This window comes from Morone saxatilis, unplaced genomic scaffold (assembly GCF_004916995.1).
Source record: "Morone saxatilis isolate NCDOM2014 unplaced genomic scaffold, NCSU_SB_2.0 Contig17, whole genome shotgun sequence".
NCBI lineage: Eukaryota > Metazoa > Chordata > Actinopteri > Moronidae > Morone > Morone saxatilis.
The window spans coordinates 12,286,499-12,306,217 of record NW_023339729.1 but is presented as its reverse complement, the minus strand read 5'-3'; the positions used below and the strand labels follow the sequence as shown (position 1 = coordinate 12,306,217).

The window sequence follows — 19,719 nt, the reverse complement described above, 5'->3', positions numbered from 1 at the left end:
CACACACACACGCACACAAACAAAAGGTGTAAAAATCCTATATTTGCCCAGTGGATTCCCACTGATAGAGCAGAACTATTCCCACAACCCACAGAGAGGGACAGCCTGCGTGGGCGGTGGGTTGTCATTCAAATCCACATGTACGAGGGCAAGTGATGCATGAAGGGAGTTTGAGATTTCACTGTCATCTTCAGCCTGGTCCCCCTGCCTCCATTTCTGCTCCAATGCACTGCTGACCACATAGACTGTGTAATCTGTGCCACGACTAAAACTGACTGCAAATCGTTTAACTTCAAATACAATTTGAAGTTAAAGCTAAAGCCCCTCTCCATGTGTTTGAACTAATTCTACAAAGTTGTGTGTAATTTTACTAGAGTGCTTATTATATTTAGTGTTATACTGTATGATTCAGTAATGCATCCTTCCCTGTAAATGTAGTTTTTAAGAAAGTTTTACACTACACAGTATTACTACTATTACTACTACTACTGCCGCTGTAACACTGCCTGCCGCTGGGTGCCGCTGTTGCATCCTGATCAAATTCGCTGTCCATGGTCCTGAAAAGATCAACTGCGAGGCTCAATACGGGGCTTTTCAAATGTTCCCCCCTGTCAGTCACCACCAAATAGACACACATCCATCTATAGATCCTAATGTGCCAAAGCAAGTGCCTAAAGAAATATGAATCACTCATTCCTCTTTCAGAGAATAACTGGAACCAGCACAAAGAGAGAAAGGGTCCTTTGTTAGGTTGCATGGAAGAGAAGTAGTCTATAAAAAACTGCTAAATGCTTTGCTGGTACTGACGCAAGATCAAAGAAAGTTGGGTTTTTGAGTGCTTTTAATGACATGAACTTAAAAGCCATAGATTGCGCCATACAGAGGTGAAAGCGGCTGCGGGGGCTTCCGACCATTCGCATCTGTCCGTCACTGATCCGCTGGACCAGTGTCAAGTCAGCCAGAGGAAGCTGTAAGGATACCGGAAACCTTGAGAATTCGCCTCCAAAATAAAAGGACAACATGTTTTTCATTAAGAAGCGGTTTAAGTGGTTCAGCTTATCGCATACAGGGATAATTGTGTTACTGAAATTAATTTAAAAAACGATTAATCAGCAGGCCTCTTTAGACCTGCGTTGTCATCAAACAAAATAGAATATAGACACTGTAACAAAAAGATCCTGACCAATATCACACCTACAGATTGACTGTCACAACAAAAAGCAATTCACTTTTGAATGTTTTACTTCATATTGCGAGTAACTGTAAGTGTTGAATGTGCGTTTTGTTGCATTTTTCATAAACAACAAAAAAATGACATGATTTGCGGATTTCTTTTAGGATGATTCCCATTATTAAAGTTCCTTTGTTTCTCTTAGTTTATGTATTTTTGTGGATTCTTTTCTATAACACATTCTCCTCTAAGGCAGAACTAATGATTTTAATTAATTAATAAATAAAAAAGGACACTATTTGACATCATTAGACACCGTTTTTTTAGACAAGGCTATTATTTTGAAAATATGAACCGGACGTGTACCACTTCACAGAATCTAACTTGCCAGCTGAGAAGTGAACGAGTACGAGGCAATACGGCTGACTTGCCACACTCGCGCTGGATTCACTGTGAAGTTAAAACCGTCCACGAAGCTAGCTCTCCCCTCCGCGAGGAAAACGCAGATACAAATATAAAACACAGACACTTTTATTCACCCACATGTTTGGCCACAGCGCCATTTTTTGTAAAGAAGTCGCATCGGGATATGACTCCACGGTCGAGACAACCTGCAGCGGACTTCACCTGAGTGTTTCACCTGACGACGGAATGACGCTTTAAATGACATTATCAGACACAGGGAAAAAGGAGACTTGCTGAATGAAACTTTGTGCCATTTCTCTCCCGGAGGGATAAAGAAGCACCCATGGGCGGCGTGTTCGTTTAAAAATAACCGAGTTGACCGCCGCTGGATGGGACGCAGATAAAAAAAAAATGTTTGGCCACCTCAAGTTCCAGGTTAGGAGGTTAGCAGCAATGTCAGGGGTCGCTCGTTTTGGAAATGAATGATCACTGGCAGCACCGACGGTAAAATAATGGTCAGAAGATGTCTAGTAACGTTCAAACCGTTCAGGTAAGAGACAAAGAGATAACGACGTTTATTCTGTACCCAGTTTCCCTTTAGCCTCGAGCATTGTGGGTTAGCATTGGTTTTTTTTAATAGTGTGTTTTCACTGCGAACATATTTGGCACACATTGTATCACACAGATGTCCCAAAGCTGATTGGAAAGATGCTTCTCACTGCGAGGAATGGCTGCACTGAGTTGTAAAGCCCTGGCACCATGCACTACTTTGGCATTGTGTGCGTTATGTGGAGGAGCTGAGATGTGTGTGTGTGCCACCACAGACACACACACACACACCAGATGTTTCTCTGCTAGATGAATTAGATTTAGATCCACATGGATAAAGGGACGACATTGTAAATAAGCCTGTGCTACCAGTCAGCCGAGCTAAGTAAGTTTCTTCCTGCATGGATGGCTCTATTATCACTGTGTGAGTGGGCTTTGTTTGTGAAGATATAAAGAGGAAAACATGTTAACCACTTAAACAGTTGATGCTTTACAGTCCACTGAGCCATGCTGTGCCAACCTACTTTATTTGATTTGCCCTGATAGACATAGAGTAACAGCAGGCTTAAACTCTTTAAATGATTTCCTCTATTTCCTCATAATTCTGGGAGTTCAGTGGTACAAAAAAGCTAGAGGATTTCCTCCAGTGAAGACTACCATTCACCCTTCATCCCACACCCCACACCTCCCACCTGCTAATACTGTTGGATTTTCAAAACATTTTCTCCTGTAGGCTGGAGCAATGATGCAGCAGCTGTGCAGCTGTAAAAAAAAGAAAGTGGTTCCCGGTGATTCACCTGCTATTTACTCAGTAAATCAAGCATGTATTCAAATACAGTCAATTAAGCAGCTTTGTGACAATATGCTACACTATTACTGACAACACAGAGTGAGCAAGTGATTTGTGTGTGTATTACATGCAGAATAGCCTAGATCTTGTGTCTCAGGAATTGTACTACAAATAGTAGAAAAGACAGGTTTTTAAAAGATGACTTGGGTCATTTTGCATCTCTTTGATAGTTTTGACAAGGAAACAAAAACAATGAGAGAGACCGAGGATGTTGTGAATATGCATCTTAGATCACTGGAGCACCAGGACACCCCCAGTAGACAGATGTCAGGCAATAAGAGGGAACAATAGGTACAAATAATAGGTCCTTACTTTTGAGCAGCAGGAATATTAACTGGCAAGTCTAATTAATTGACAAGAGCTAAAAGCTGAAAAGTGTTAATAACCAAAAAATGCTGCTTTTCAGACTGTAGTCAATGAGAGATTTTAAAATCAACATATTCTGTGTACGGACGCCATTAGATCCGAATCCTTTCCAGAATTTAGGCTAGTTCAGGCACCAGGAAAAGTTTCTTGAAATACACCACAACTAACGGCTACGCCACGGCTCCTCCACGCCTGGCAGAACTCCTCTCGCTTCAAAATCATCTACCTTGAGGCAAAATCTGATAAGTCTATATGTGTGAGGAAGCCAATTAGCTGATAGCAGATCTCTCCTTCTGATCCAATTATAGGGAGCAGAGCATTTACTTTAAGCCTGTTAATTAAAGACTCGTCAGGCAGGACCGGGGCGTAATCCTCTCATATCACCCACCTAACGCCAGTTTGGAGAACGGCTAAATGATAGCAGAGGAAACGATCGCCCTAGGACACCATCAGGCCAGCTTCTGCACACCCACATTTGCTGAATATTGTTCTTATTTTTCTTATATTTCCCCCTCCTTTCTCTTTCCATCAATCTCCGTGTTGCTTACGAGCATTTCTACTTTTCTTCTGTCCTGCGCACACACATAAACACACGCACGGTTTATTAATCCTTCGGTCACACAGAGAGGAATAGATCAAGTGGATTAGAAAACCTAACTGTAAAATCAGCCAATTTACTTCATGTCCTCTGTGTAACCCCTTTAGCTTTCAAACTGTTATTGGGCCCTTCTAAGTTTTCCGCACTATAATAATACAACGCGCTGAAGATGAGGTCTGAGTTAAGCTATTATGATTTTCAGCTTCCACCTACTTGGCTTGATGACCAGATGGTAGTATAGTGAGTGCATAATCCAAGCAGGTATAAGTATCTGTGGGTCATGGCGTCATATTCATGACAAATAATCCCTTCATCGTAATGATTGTATAGGATTGGATTCATATCAGTTAACGTATTGCTGCTCTGTGGTCCTCTGACAATGATTGAGCTATTCTAATTACTTCTGCAATATGCCTGGAACAGATGGGGGTAATATTTTATTATATCATGATATTACAGTATCCTGGGAGAGACAGAGAGGTAAATGAGAAACGATAGTGAATGTGTCAGCTGCTTAGAACCTGGGACTTTAATGTAAATACAGTATGATTATAAATTCCCCATGTTTTCAGTGCAAATCAATAAAGAAATGCTACATGCAGGAGTGCCCATTGACATTCTGACACTAATCCTGCTGATCGCAGTGATCATCACATTAAAGTGTTGCCACACACTAGCAAATGGAGTTGATAATCAGAATTGGGAAGTCTAATTTCAACATGTATTCATACGCAAATTACAGTTTGTCTTGTCGCAAGTGTAATCAGTACGGCAATTCATTAGATCCAACTCCAGTTCAGAATGTTATCTGATCACGTTGCCTACGAAATGTATGGAAAACAAAGATAAATGACCAATTTAACAGTAATGACCGTATAGCTGCATTATTTTTTTGGATAGCCGTAATCATGTTTGATGCAACCCATTAGATGAGAGCCTTGATGATGATAATTATTCACTGTCAATATGTTCTATGTGTCGTACTCTCAAAGAGCCCCATCCCACCGTCTGTCCTTGAAGCCAGCGTATTCACGACTCGGGACAAGACACATTGGCTCTGTCTTGGAATATAGTCACCCTGGGAGCGTGCCAAACCACCACGCTCTATACTTAACAGATTATTCAACATCATCTCGATCCCTTTGGGTCAATCAGATCACTTCAGCAAATGTTCTTTTAAGTGGCCATTCTTCCTTGCTGTTGATAGGAAGTCGTTTCTTAAGGCCTCATCAATAATGAGAGGTTTTGTTCAGAACTTTGCGTGACCGGAGCTACTTACTGTACCATTCTCGGAGGTGCTGTCAGATTTCGCACTGGGAGGTGCATTCAAGCAAACAGCTCTTGCTTGGCTTTGAAGAGAAAGGAATACTTATGAATAATTTATTCATTTGTTATGCTTAGATTCAGTTTTCCAACCTTTGATGCAGAAGTTAAAAGTTTAAAAGTTACCTGTATAAGGCTGCTTTCCTTTCTTCCGCTTTAAGACATTACCTTTGCTTTAGAAGCATTCCTTGTAGCGGATATGATTGTTGGAACCCTATGTGTTTTTGAAAAATGACAATGCCTTTCCCCAAACAAATGTACATGATGAGGGGGTTTGGAAAAATGGCTTCAGCTGCTAAAATATATAGTATAAGCACTGGAGCCATACCTCGTCACATAAATCTGCCTTTGTAATGCAGTGCTTCTACAAAGTGTTCCAAGAATTTTCTCTCGCGGGGGCAGGGGTGGGGTTAGCAGCAGAGCGGCATGCATTTTTAAAATGGGACTTGACCTGTTAGTCATGGAGGCTGACTAGCATTTTGTCCAGTGGATGAGAATCACAGACAGACTTTGCCTCCCTGGTTCCCCAAAGAGCCATGGTATCATAAGATAACCTTTGATCCATATACACTGAAGAGAGCAGCTTAACTAGGGCAGGATTTACACGGATACAAAAGACCTGATTTTCAACTCTTTTAAGTCAAAGATCTGAGTCTCTCATGGCTGTCTAACAAGAGAGAATCCACACAGAGTCTCATTTTATTTTCCCTTCTGAGGTACGGTACAGTTTCGAATATCAGATATGTGCCACAAAGACAGGTGTAGCAGCGGTATGTGTTTCAAAGCTCAGATCTGCAACACATATCAGAGCCCACATCCTGATATATTTTAAAATGTAAGCACCATATAAGCACCAGTTTAATAGATAGGTTCACATTTTTTAATTTTAAAAGCATTCACACATGCCCATATGTAGATTGGAAGAGTTATTGGTGGCTGAAATCATTTGTTCCTAATCCCTTACATTATGAATTTCATTATAAAACAATCTCTCCAGGGTCAGCATGGACAGGAGAAACTACTGCAGCAACTGATACAACATCCCCATGGATTCATATTTATGAACTTTTCTTTGTTCGTAATGTAACATCCAGCTGTAAATTCTTTTGCAGAGGATGACAAATATTTGAACTTTGGATGGCAATATGTATACTGTCAACATTGCCGGTGTTGTGCTCTTGTCCACTAACTCTAGCTCTTGACATTTGGTTTGGCGTCATCCGTCTAGCTGAATCCATGTGCATGCAGCATAACTCAGGGTGACACAGTATACAGTTATTCACACAGTGAACACTGTATTGCATAGCCAATTGTTGACCCAATTTTGTGTGATTCAGACAGAGGCGTGAGTGAGACCAGTCTGCTGTGCCCCATTCGGAAATGCACACATCGCTCTCAATGTAAAGTGTCCAGATACATTCAGTGACACCCGAACAACATTATTGTAAGATTCATAAATCTAATCTAATCTAACACGTTTCAGACCCGTCATAATAGCTGTATTTTGACGGACATTTCTGTAGATTATGATGTTATAGATGCGACACTATACAAAACAAAACAAAAAAGTTGGTTTGTGATGTTGGAGAGCTCTGTGTGTGCGCACCTGTTTCCTAAAGCCTCGCAAACTGTGGCATTTGTGCTCTAAACACCTAACAAACCTGACAGTTTGATAAATTACAAAATACGACCGCAAATAACAGAGATGCTGATTCGTACAGGAGTAATATTATCACATGACCTCTGTTTGGCGAAACGTGGTCATGGTAGATGTGTAGATTCACATGGGATTAAAATCACAGACGACCTCTGCACTTATCACAAATTGCTAGACGTCCCCCGGTAATAGTAATCCCCTGCAAATAGGGCTTTGGTTGTCTTTACGCGCTCACCTTAAAAATGTTTTGGCTGTCTTTTGTCCTCTTCTTGCCTTTTCTTCCCTTCCTCTCTGCATCCCCTTTGATATTACATAAATAATCACATCCATTTTGCCTGCACTTAGCTTAAACTTCTCAACCTTATTTTGGCAGTTGTCTTAGATGTACGCCAACCGATAACATCAAAACACTAAAATGTTTCAATTGCCCTTTGGCTTCAAGTTTCTGCTGTTCTGCGTGTGATCATTGCTCTATTTATGCTCTGCCTTCTGGAAGTGCTGCCTGCTCTTTCTTGAGTGTCTCTTTGTTTCTCTTCTCGCCTCCTCTTTTGCTGCCCTCCACGTTCTACCTCATCCTCTCGTCTCTGTATCTCTATTTTCTCTCCTGCTTTTCTTTCCTCGCCGCCGATCATTCTGTCCTGCGAACCTGTCTTCCGTAATTATTGGCCTGTTCGTCTGCCTACATTCTTCCTTTTTGTTTGTCAGGCTTCTCGCTCTTTATCCACTCTCTTTTCTGCCTCCGAATACCTCACCGTGCGCCCCTCTCTCTCTATCCTCATCTTCATATCGCTGCTCACCCAAAACATCTATTTACCTGCCCTTCCCTATAAATATGTCTATCGATCTCAACTCCCTTTTCATCTATTCCCTCTCTCCTCCCCCTGTGTTGCAGGATATTCGTGGTGGGAATTGGCTTCTTCAGCCTGTGCTTTCTAATGACCTCTCTGGGGGGGCAGTTCTCAGCCAAGAGACTGGGGGACTCCCCCTTCACCATCCGCACAGAAGGTACTGACATGTGCCGTGAGTGTGTGAGAATGCATGTGTGTGCGTTTTGTGTGTAAACAGTTCCTTCACGGAGCTGAAATGCTGTAATGTCAGTGCATATTGCTGTGCTATAACTCTCCATGGTCCTACTGGCGCTTCCCAGCTATGTGCCACTTTGTCAAAGCTGCACCACTTGTCACTGGAAACATAAAACATAAAATGGCCCAGAATGCTTGGATGAGGTAAAGAAATCAAGTAGATGTAAATTCTATTGCAGAACCAGTATGACCAATGAATTTCATTCACACAACCCTGAGCGGAAAAGCTGCTTTTTCTATAGTTGTAGTCAAGTGGTGAGAGATAAATCAGGATGCTTATAAAAGAAGATTGATATGGTGGGTGGGATGTGAAGTAGAGAGGCCAGCCTGTAGCTTGAAAGTTATTGGTCTGATCCCCAGCAGTGACAGCAGTGTGGGTGGCTAATGTTATATCTGTGGGTTTTACCCCCACTAGTTTCAGGGATTCTGCACTTGGTAGCCCTCTTCTCTCTCTGACACAAGCAGCATATTATGGGGCTGTGTGTGTGTGTGTGACATACTGTATATGTGAAAATGCATGTGAATATATATGTATTGTGAAATATTATTTACTCAGCTGACAGTCATTTACAGTAAAAACACTATAACACAACAACAACAAAATGAATCCATTTATTGGGGTGGACTGTATCTTTAATGACCGGAGAGGAACCATAACAAATCCAGCCTCAAATGCATTTTACAGCTCTCCTGAACCCTCTCCAGATTCTCTGCAGGACTCACCATTATATGAAAGTCCATTAAAGCAAACCTATGTTACTTTTGCTGTAACCACAATTGGAAATTACGGTATGATGACTCATTGAAAAATTCCTGCATTTCCTGAGATTGTCCTGAGTCAGTGGTTGAGAAATTCCCACTAACAAAGACCACAGCATTTATACATACAAATTAGTTTACTGTAATAACAGGTAGGGTCGTGATGGCTTGAATGAGGATATGGTACAGAGGGATGGATGGAATCAATGAGAGGCCTGAAATCATCGAGGAACCCAGGGAGAGACGAGGTCTTGTCCCTGAACTTAGAATTACCTGGAAGTGAAACATAATACTTTTACAGCCCACAGTAATGTTAAGATACTATTCTGTGTGTTTATTTTCCACAGACAAATACTGTAAATAACCCTAACACCCATACATTTCCATATCACTGCACACTGCGCAGCAGTTCCTGTACGTGTGTTGCATGGAAACTGAAGCCTGTGTCCAGCAAAGCCATATCTCACCAGTGAAGTGTCATTAACACATTTGTCGGCCAGCAATATCACGTGACCCGGAGTGAAGGCTGACTGCCGGTGGCAGGGCAGGAGAAAAAGAGAGCACCATTGTAATCTCCTGCCGTAGAAGGTGCGAAGATTGAAAGTCAGAGGTCATTTTTTGGAGGCCAGACCCTCTTCTAGCACTGCTAGAGTTAAAATAAGCAATTCTACGCTCTGAGACAACTTCCACATGTGTGTAGCATGTGTGTGGGCATGACAGTAGTTGAAGCATACCATTAGTCAGTTTATGTGGGCGTGAGAGCAACTGAAAGACAGGGCAAGTGCTACGTTAAGTGTGAATCAGTCAGGTGGTGTTGTGTGTCACTATGTGCAGTAATCCATCAGAGAGAACGATGAACCAGGGACAATGGAAACAGAAAATAGTGGACTTAGCTGAATGGATAGATGCAGAAGCATATTAAAAATCCGGCTCCTTGTCTGTGTGTGGTGTGTGTGAGAGAGAGAGAGAGAGAGAGAGAGATAATGGGGGGGTCATTTGGATTACTGTGTTTGTGACAAATTGAGATTACTGTGTTGTGTGATAAATTAGGATTAGTGTGTGTGTCAGTGTGTCTTAGTAAAATGTACTTGATTAATCAACTACTCATGCACTGCTGCTTGGGAAGACATCTGGAGCAAGCTCATTAAAAACTGTATAGTGTCCAACCGTGCTTCCCCATAGGAGTTTACTTTGTGTGTGTGTGTGTGTGTGTGTGTGTGTGTGTGTGTGTCTCTAAATGTATGTGTGTGTATCCCTTTATGTACGTGAATACTTTTGTGCTTGTCTATGCACAAAAGATTCCCTGTATCTCTGTCATCTACAGTATGCCTGGGTACATTTGTTTGTGTGTATGCCCCACTGTTTCACCCTCTTTTCTCCCTTTATGCGTGTCTCTGTGGTCTACTACCTCACACTGTTTCTGCTGCTTTCTCCCTTTGAGTGTGTATGTGTGAGTTTATGTATGTTTGTGATGAGCTGGCAGGAAATTGGCTGTTAAATGGGGCGACAGCAGCAATGTGGGACAAGATTGAGACCAGAGAGACTGAGAGGCCGATCCATCTGCTCTCTGCAAATCAGCCCCGCAAAACAACTGGCCCTTTCATTAAGCCTCCACTCGCCACCTGCTGGGGAGCACACACACACACTTTCACTCCCGTGTTTCATTAAGTACATGTCAATTCTGGCAGACCTTATAAAGAAAGAAAACGCCGCCAAATTAAAAGTGTTCAGTCAGTGGTCAGTTTTATTTGACCTGAAGACATTTCACTTTGCTACTTCACTGTGATTTTTTAATTATTTTCCATAGGCAGAATTAGGTTTTATACCATAACAATGTTTGTGATCATTTAACAGCGGCCAAGAAATTTGGGATATCTGGTTTGAGAACAGCTAGGGTTGAATGATTGAAAACTGTTTCTAGTTTAAAATTGTATTTGACTCACAATTTTAATTTTAATTTACATAATTAATTAAACGTTTAAGCTGGTGATCACTTTAGACAACTGCCGCTGGTAAATTAATTTAGCTGTAGAAAATTAATGTTCTGTGAGTTTGGGCAAACACCAAATTCTTGGCTTTTTATGCTCTCTCTCTTCGGCTGCCTGTGTTTGTACAATTAAAACTTGGCCAAAGATGGTTTTTCGCAAGCAGAAACACCACGGAAAAAATAAAGAGTGGGTTGTGTCTGTTTGCTGTTCATGAAAGACCAACAGTGGCAGGTTTTTCTAGGTGATGGCCTCATGTCAGTTTCAGAGCGGTAGCTCGCAGGTAGCTCTGCAGTTGTTTGCAGAGCAGAAGCTCGCAGGTAACTCTGCAGTTGTTTAATACAAATGACACACAGCTGTCAGAATATCGAAGTTAATATTTTCAGTACATCATATCATTGTCTTAAGCTAGTCACCTAAAAGCCCTGAATTGATATGTCCAAGATTTGGGACAGTGAAGCAGTCTGTCTTGTTACTCTGTGATCGGTAGTTGAAGCAGCTACAGTGCAGATCTGTCAGCAGTTGCATTAGGTGTCACCAGTCCAGTGATGATCAACTATGTAGCTGTTGTCAGTAATCAGATTGTCGTGTTTGAGTGTTATGATTAAATTTGAATATTATTGCTTGTGTAAAATATACTGCCAATGCAATAAATGTGACCTAAATTAGTCAGGTTTTCTATAGAAAACTATGCAATTTATTTAAAAAATGATTTTTCTGTAACTGACAGGTTTAAACAAAACCTTGACCACAGATTTTAATTAACAGAAAATAACTAAAACTTAAATCACATCAAAATATTAGCTAGACCAAGCCCCAGGAGCTGTAATATTAGCATTGGTTCAGGAAGTTTTTTCCCACTCATGCCATATATTATGTTGTTTTTCTTTACAATGAAAGCTTTTTTCTAAGACAACAACTAAGAAGTTACTTTGTCATGACACAGCAAACTGTCAAAAGCTGGATTGTTTTGTCCATTACCTTTGGTCCACTAAAAAAAGATGATCTCTAAATGTAAATACTTCAGCGCTATAATGGGAAAGATGTGTTTCTTAAAGCGATCAGTTGTATCGTAAATTAAGGGATTTTGGGTCTTTCACACACGTGACACAGTGAGCCATAGAAGACTGCTGATTTATAATGCCCTTGGGCCAACATACATACTGTATCCATAACAGTTTTGTCCCCAACAGCCGAAGGCAATCATTTAGTTACTACTGTTCGTTTCTATTTTTTCCCCAAGTATCACTGTGTTTACATTGTATTACAAGGCTTTCTACGTCCTGACTTGAGATGATGATTATTGAGCAGCTGTCATCTAAGACTAATCCATGATGTGTTGACAATGTCATCAGGAACACAAGCAGACAAGTAGTGCTGTTCTGTGTAGGAATCAAATTCACAGGCTTTCATCTCGCATTGTGCCTTAGTCATTTTTGCACTGATATTAGCTTCCTGTTTGCACACAATAACAGGCAAATTTGTGTAAGGCTTTGTCACCTTAGTGGGAGTTGCACTGATAGCAATTGTTTGGGTATTAGCTGAATTTCGCCGCCACCTCTCGCTTGTGTGGATTATCAGCTTCCACTGGAGGTTCAGAGTACTGGGTTTTCTCTGAAATCCCCATAGTGACTCACAAGCTCATCAAGAGTTGTGAGCCGGAGATGGAGAGGTAGAGGCTCAATTGTGAAAATGAGAAAGTAGAGGAGGAGGCGGAGGGAGGTGAAAGTAGGATAGTGATTGTATGTGTTTGCGTGTGTATCTGTGATTAAGCAAGAGAATGAGATTTCTGGAGGTTGCATTGCTCACAAAAGAGTCAGATGAAAAAGAGGGATAAAAGGTACATAAGCAGATTTTTTTCCTCCAGATTAAAATACATCAGACATGAGGGAGATGTTAGCTTGATCAAAGACTCTCCCTATGGAGCTTGTTCACACTCTGCAGTTTATTACATTAACAAGGACCCATGACAGTCACTTCACCCTGTTTGTTCTAGCTGAAAGACTCTGGGCTTTCTCTGTCTAGGTGTGTCTCTGCTGGGAGAGTAAATATAGTTTTATAATTTTTGCTGTTCTCTGTATGGCTGAAAGCTTGAGAATGCTGTCAATTGAAGACTAATTTATTGCCATGAGGAGAACACTCTGGGAATGCTGTTTGGAAATGCTGCTGTGTTCGGATCCGAGCAGGGGCCGATACTAATGGTTGTTTGACTCGCATTAAACTCAGTTCTGTGATGTTCTCTGAAAGTTTACACGCCATCAGTCACAACAAGACTCACCCCAATGTGTCACATTCCCGAAAGTCATTTTTACTTGTATCCTAAGAGGACCTCAGCCGAGAGTTTACACTCATGGAAGTCACTGCAGCTTACATGCATGTGCATTTTTTGGATTATTATAAAGTGTGTGATTCTGCACGTGTATATGTCAGTACATCAGTATGCAGTAGCTGGTACTGGTTGAACACATCAGACACCCCCGCTCTGTGGTCTCCTTTCATGTTTCACACTGGATGTTCATCTCTATCACACATTCCCTGCAGTTATGTTTCCTTCCCATCGCTTCATGTCGAACAAATCTGGCATGACAATCTTCTGCATGTCGCTGGCGCTAGGTGCAGCAGGGTAGTCACTCGGGGAGTACACTTTATCGGTGCACTCATAGCCTGGGGAGTCTGAATGGCCTGTGTGTGTGTGTGTATATGTGTGTGCATATGGGTTTATGGGTTTGTGATTCTCTCTGTATAACCCCATCAACTCAGAGCCCAAAATATTAAATGGTTGGGGAGTGAATGAATGTGTGTCTGTCTGTCTTTTTGAGGAAGAGTAAGTGTGTGTTCCTGACCAAGTGTCCTCACAAGAAAAGAAAGATGGAAGGAAAATCTTAACAATTCTGACTTAAGGCAATTTAGCCAATTCTGATGTTTTACCAGACTCTTATTATAGTTTAGTTATTATATATTATAGTATATGGTGGAACTTCTAACAGCTCACAGTGCTGGTAACTTTTATTGGGTTTGGAATAATAGAAAGATCAGCTATCTCTGTGTACTGTAAACTCTAGCTTACCTGATTAGGTCACCTATCTAGAATGTAATTTAGAATGAAGCATTAGTTTAACAAAGGGATCATACAGCATGTTCTTTAGTGAATGTAAATATTTCCCACATACAAATGTGCCCTTTTTATGTCATTGTGTATGATGTGAAGGACTGATGGTACTGTATGTACTACTGAATGTCAATCTTAAATCATGTGCCTGTGTGCGCAGGCAGGAAGTGGGTCAGGAGGTTTATATGATCTAGTTTTTTGTGTTCAAATGAGTGACTTTACAAAGACAACATAAGGGCTACTTATTGCCAGCCATCAAGCCTTGGAGAACATTTATTGTTGTGTATTGTATATTTTTCTTCAGAGAGAAGCTGCTTCTTAATCCCCATCCATAAACCAAACTAAGCAAAGCTAAGGTTTAGACTAAGGTTAATGAATATGGTTAAAGGAAGCTGGTGAATCGTGTTAGGCTGTATTCTTAGTCATGTCAATGGTAAGCATTCTTCATAGAAATATGAACATACTGAAGAGAAAGTTTAAAACGCTCTCAGAAAAGGTAGAAAACTGTACCTTTTTAGAATACAAAAAGCCAAGTTCCACTCTTGGCCTGGGGAGTGGGAAATACAGAGAGAGGTATTGCATGTAAACCAGCAGGAGACATAATGATCCCTCACCAGCTTCCCACCTGTGAAAACTGCCTATTGCGCATAAAGGTCAAACTAAAAACATGCCTGCTAGGGATTGAACACAGTCCTCCAGTTAAGGTATGCAGTTATTTACGTATTAATCACCTAACTGACAAACAAACAATAAATGGAGAGAAAACTGGAGACTGGACATTCACTAATATTCAATCGCAGTATGGATGGGGATCGTTCATTTTTATTTCCATTTTTTAGTCTTTACCACTGCCACTATTGATACTTTTCTATTAATTTGGTGGAAAGACGAGACTACAGTAACAAATGGTCACAACAATTCAATTGAATTTAAAAACTTTATTTGACAATTGATGATTGTTTGTGCAGCAATGATTTGATTTAATTTACATGACTCTAGTACCTTGAGACTTGGGCTGAAAGCTATCAATTAATTAAGTAATTCAGTGTTCTATCGATTATTCAATCAATTAGTCAAGTAATTGAATAAGAAATAACCAGGTCCTTATAGAACTGGGTCTCAATCACTGTCCCTACTCTTTAGTGTGTCTTTGAGAAAGGCACAAAACCCCCAACTGCTCTAATAGAGCTGCACTGTGGGGGGAGAAACAGAAGATTGCATTTTGCACTGAACAGCTTTGAGGTTTGAAGGTGACAAATTACTGTACTTGCTGAAAAGGGAGGAAGGCTTCTCAGTCAATACATCATGAGATGTGCATTTAAAAACAACAGCATTTATTGGCCTTTGCAATTTCAATGCTGTGTGTACTCAAAGGTGACTAAATGGCTGCCATATTATTTGTCCAGAAAGCTAAGCTCAGTCAGAGACAGAGTCAAGGAATTGAACGTGTGTATGGTTATATTTTTGTGGAACAGGCTCTGCTCTTTTAAGGGAGCTCTTGAAAAGGCAATGAGGATTCTGCTTGGAGAAGTAACCCCCTGTAAATCAGCTGGCCTCCGTTGAGGCTATCAGTCTGGTTCAGTTGTGCGTTCCTTGGCAGTATTCCCTGCTGGTTTGGCCAGCTCTTAGGTTAGTACTGTTTAAACTCCCCCTGTCCTTTGAGCTCCGAGTGAGGGTACAGACAGCTAATAGGACCGCAAACTAGCTAGTGGCAGCTGCTAGTACAGTTAGCATTTACAGCAGTGCACCGGTAAGTGACTCCCTATGTTACAAGAGAAAAGGTCTGTGTTGCACTGTGTTACAATCCCCTCATACTTTTGTCCCAGTGACAAGGCGCAGCTCCTAAACAGAGTTTGATGGGTTTTTGTCTGTTTTTCTGTTACTATCTAACTAATGAAAAGACTCTTCTCAGCAACTAATGGTTAAGGTGACTATTAGGGGGCAGCCCTAGTGTTTACATGAAGGTACAGTATCAGCAAAGTGATAGTGGCAAGTGTTTGGTTATAATTGCAGCAGCTGAGTTAATATAGTAGGAGGTTAATAGTCAGCTGGTAGCCAAGCAGCTGTTGAATGAATCATTGATGGTAAAGCATGAATGAAACATCTGACAAATCAACTCATGCAAATGCAGGTTTAGTGCTCTGCCTGAACTGATGTTATACACCATTTTCCCTGTGTACCTGGTACTCACATTAATCAGCATCTAAGTTAGACTGTAGTACTATATACTACAGTACTATTGGCTATTATGACATTATTATGTCCTTAAAAGCATACACTTACATACACTGCTCTCTATCTTTGCAGCCCACAGATACAGTGTGTTTGTACTATGGATGCACGATATAGTAAAAACATCATATTGCGTTTATTTTGACAGATATTTGCGATTGTGATATGATCATCGATTAGTGTGGGAATGATAATTTTTGCATCACAGATTTAATATTCACTGAAGAAACTATTAAAATCATGATGATGTCATATTTCTGGGGGTCTGTACCAGACAAGCACGTTATCTTACATCTGGAGAACAAGATTTGTAGGTCAGGACTTCTCTTCAGAACTCCAGTACATCATCATAATGCTCTTATGTCACACATTTCACCTTTATCAAAAAATTGCAGCCTCTGCAATTCGCATATTTCGTTTTCAATAATATTTCGATTAATTGTGCGGCCCTAGTTTGTACCCGCTCTGCATCTATTTTACACACCTGTAATATCCACATTTATAACTCTCTTCCCCAACTTTGTGTCCCGACTGTGCAAACTTCAGGCCATTCACCGTCTTATTTCATCCTGAGCCCATTCCTAACACAATACATATTAATGAGAAAGCCTATCCAATTTCCAAGTAGAGAGGGCCATTGTTCTGACCTAAGTGCTATTACCCAGCCGTAAATGAGAAATTTCTCCACAGCACATTATATTATGGTTATGTCTCTTGGAAGGTTACTCTGCAGCAATATGCTGTCTCAATTACATAACCTGCATCAAGCTTTGTCTACAGGTTGCTAGCTCATCATTTCCTCTGCGATAAGCTGGTTATTTTCTCCGGTCCTGATAGTGTCATACTCAAGCGTGCTTGTGCTTCCATTCTGCAGTAATGGTGTTTAAGAAGCCATGTCCTCTGTTTTCTGACAGTTTTGGGAAAGCTAGCGATTGTATTATGTATGTCTTGACAAAGAAGGCAGCTGTATTTGTCTACTTTCTTAACTGGTGTGAACTGATAAAGTCATAAAAAGCACAACAAGCACGACTTGAGATTATTTCTTTCCTCGAGCCACCTCTTTTCCCACCTCTCTCTCCTTCTCGTCCCGCTTCTCATTCTCTCTCATTTCTTTCCCTCAGAGATGAATATATTAAGTGCCTGGTGTGAGACTGAATAATTGCAGGGTAGCTGTAGCTTTGTCTTTGTTTCTTCAGCTCACTTCTGCCTATTCCTCTGCCCCTTTTTTCCCTGCTCTCACAAGCGTTCCTGTGTTGAACGCAGTTGGACAGTTCTTCTACATCCAGGAAAACACTTCTGCCTTTGTCTGAAAAGTGACAGTAATGATCGCTGCAATGCAGGGGAATTCATTCATTTGACACAAAGTGTATAGTGGAAGGGTGATGAAAAGGCGAGGAAATAAAGGTTTCTGAACCATTTTAGTATCTTCAAAGTGACAGATTTGGCTCTAAATAATGAAGCTTAGTTTCAGTTAGTTTCAGTTAGTTAGCAGACAACCATCAGCTGGAGACAATATCAGAAAGCCAGTCTTCTATCCTTTTCTCCATGGGCAGCAGACCCTGCCTCTTTTTGCAAGTTGAAAAAGATATAAAATAATCTTTCTTGAGACGGTTTGAAAGATTGATATGAGCAAAGGCACATACAAGACACTAAAATGATAATGGCAGTAATATAAAACTTTAACACGAACCAGTCACAATCACTATTTTTGTCTTTTGATATCAGAAAACATACTGTAAACACTGCACAGTGTTGTGTGTTGTCTGTCTTTTCTACAGTGTCCTTTCTGTTGGAAAATATACAAAAGATAATTGCATTGTTGCAAGAAGGATGCACTGTTCCGTTGGCAGTGAATAGAGCTAAGTTTCTGTGAAAACCACATAGAGGATTGTTGAAAAATCTTTTTCTTAGAGAAGACTCTGCACACAGAGCACTGCCATAGAAGGAAAGTGGCAACAACGTCTGAAAATGTTTGCAAATATTTAGATGCAAAATACAGCAAATAGAAACTCAGACAACACTCAAACTGAGTGGACTCATTAATGCATATTTTCCTTGTCACCAGAAGTCATGAAGAAGAGCCTTACGGGGGATTTGTGACCGAGTGCTATAAAATTGGCATATGACACGCACACTCTAATTGTATGAAATACAAAAATGAAACTGCTTCTGGTGGAAATGGGTAGAGAGCATAAATAAGCTGGGAAATGCATACATAAGCTACCATAAATAAATAATGTTACCAACACTGATTTCACACTAGTGGCACAATAAATCCCATACACTGTATGTACTGTATCTGAAGTGTTTTGTTGGATATGGTGCTTATATAGCGGCGGCAATGCCTATGAGGGCACTGGTGCTATTTCAGGAAACGCTGCAAGGAGGAAGTGACATGTCTCTTAGGGCAGCAGAGATGCAGTATAGATAGACGGATGAGGGGAAAACAAAGGATGAGAGAGGTTACTTCTAATAAGATTTAACTCTGCTCTGCTTGTTTGTTTCATAGTGCAGTTCACTTCTGTTTGATTTGCATTGTTTGCTGCATTGACACTGCTGCTCATTTTTGTCTATATGTTTTTTATTTCTCTTTCTGTTGTGTTTTGTGTTTTGGGCTAGCTTCTAGTTTGAAGTCAGTAAATGTAATGTTTGACAGCAGTGAAAGAAGTTGGTTTGAAAGTTTGACACATAGGGACACAATCAGTGCAGCGGTTCATTGAGAATAGTGAACTGCATGTACCAGCCGTGTATGTTACTGATATATAAGTCATTTTTTGACAACTAAACATAATGGCATTTCAAATAAGCCACAAGCTTTAATTCTTTGCGTAGAAACACATTATTACAATTTAGCAGCCAAATCAGTTTTTACTAGAGCTAACTGCTTCCCTGGGTAGAAAAAAATATATTATACTTCCATATATAAAACATGGTATATATGTTTTATGAGATAAGTATACATGTTTGTGTGAAAGCAATCCTGTATGAAATGATGCATTAAATGAGTATATGCAACCAAAGTGTATGATGAAATCATATTGTGTATTCATATAAGCAGTCAGTGCACTCTCATTTTAAAGATATTTTTGTTTCAGTGACATGATGTCACATTGATTCACTTCGCTGAGTTCTGGTATTGTATTTTCTTATGGTGTTTGGGATTAAATGCCATTCACGGTATGATGAGCGCTCTTTCATCAAATGTAAGTGACTGGGATTCGTGCAGACATGAAAGGGATCAAAATAAATATACTTGCATACATATATCCTGTGATTATGTTTGACAAACTAAATGATACAATAGTGGCTGCCTTGATTGCAAGACAGCAGTATTCAAATATGGATACACTCCCTCCCTCTCTCTTTCTCACAAGTTACGCTCACACACTGAAGACAGTTTCTTAAATCTTTCGTCTACAACACTACAGTATCTCGCCAATCTATTCCTGCAAGATGAAAACAGAAAATAGCTCCTACTGACAGGTAATGGCAGAGAATGAGACAAGCAGTTTGACCACAGGAAAAAAAAAAGACCCGAAAGAGAAGAGAAGTGAATGGGAGCTCTAGTGAATCTCTCTAAGCACTAGACAGGTGGATTTAACCTCATCTAGCTGTGTGTTTGTTTAGGTGTGT

At 40.5% G+C, this 19,719-nt stretch overlaps 1 protein-coding gene across 1 annotated transcript in view; it reads left to right on the top strand.

Moving 5' to 3' along the window:
• The first annotated feature begins 1,790 nt into the window (after positions 1-1,790).
• The window catches only part of LOC118327226 (alpha-1,6-mannosylglycoprotein 6-beta-N-acetylglucosaminyltransferase B-like), a 103,584-nt gene continuing 85,655 nt past the window's right edge, over positions 1,791-19,719 (top strand). The window contains exons 1-2 of the mRNA XM_035660513.1: positions 1,791-2,126; positions 7,812-7,924. Of these exons, the coding sequence (XP_035516406.1) occupies positions 2,059-2,126; positions 7,812-7,924 (181 nt within the window). The 5' untranslated portion in view covers positions 1,791-2,058. The remainder of the gene's footprint in view (positions 2,127-7,811; positions 7,925-19,719) is intronic.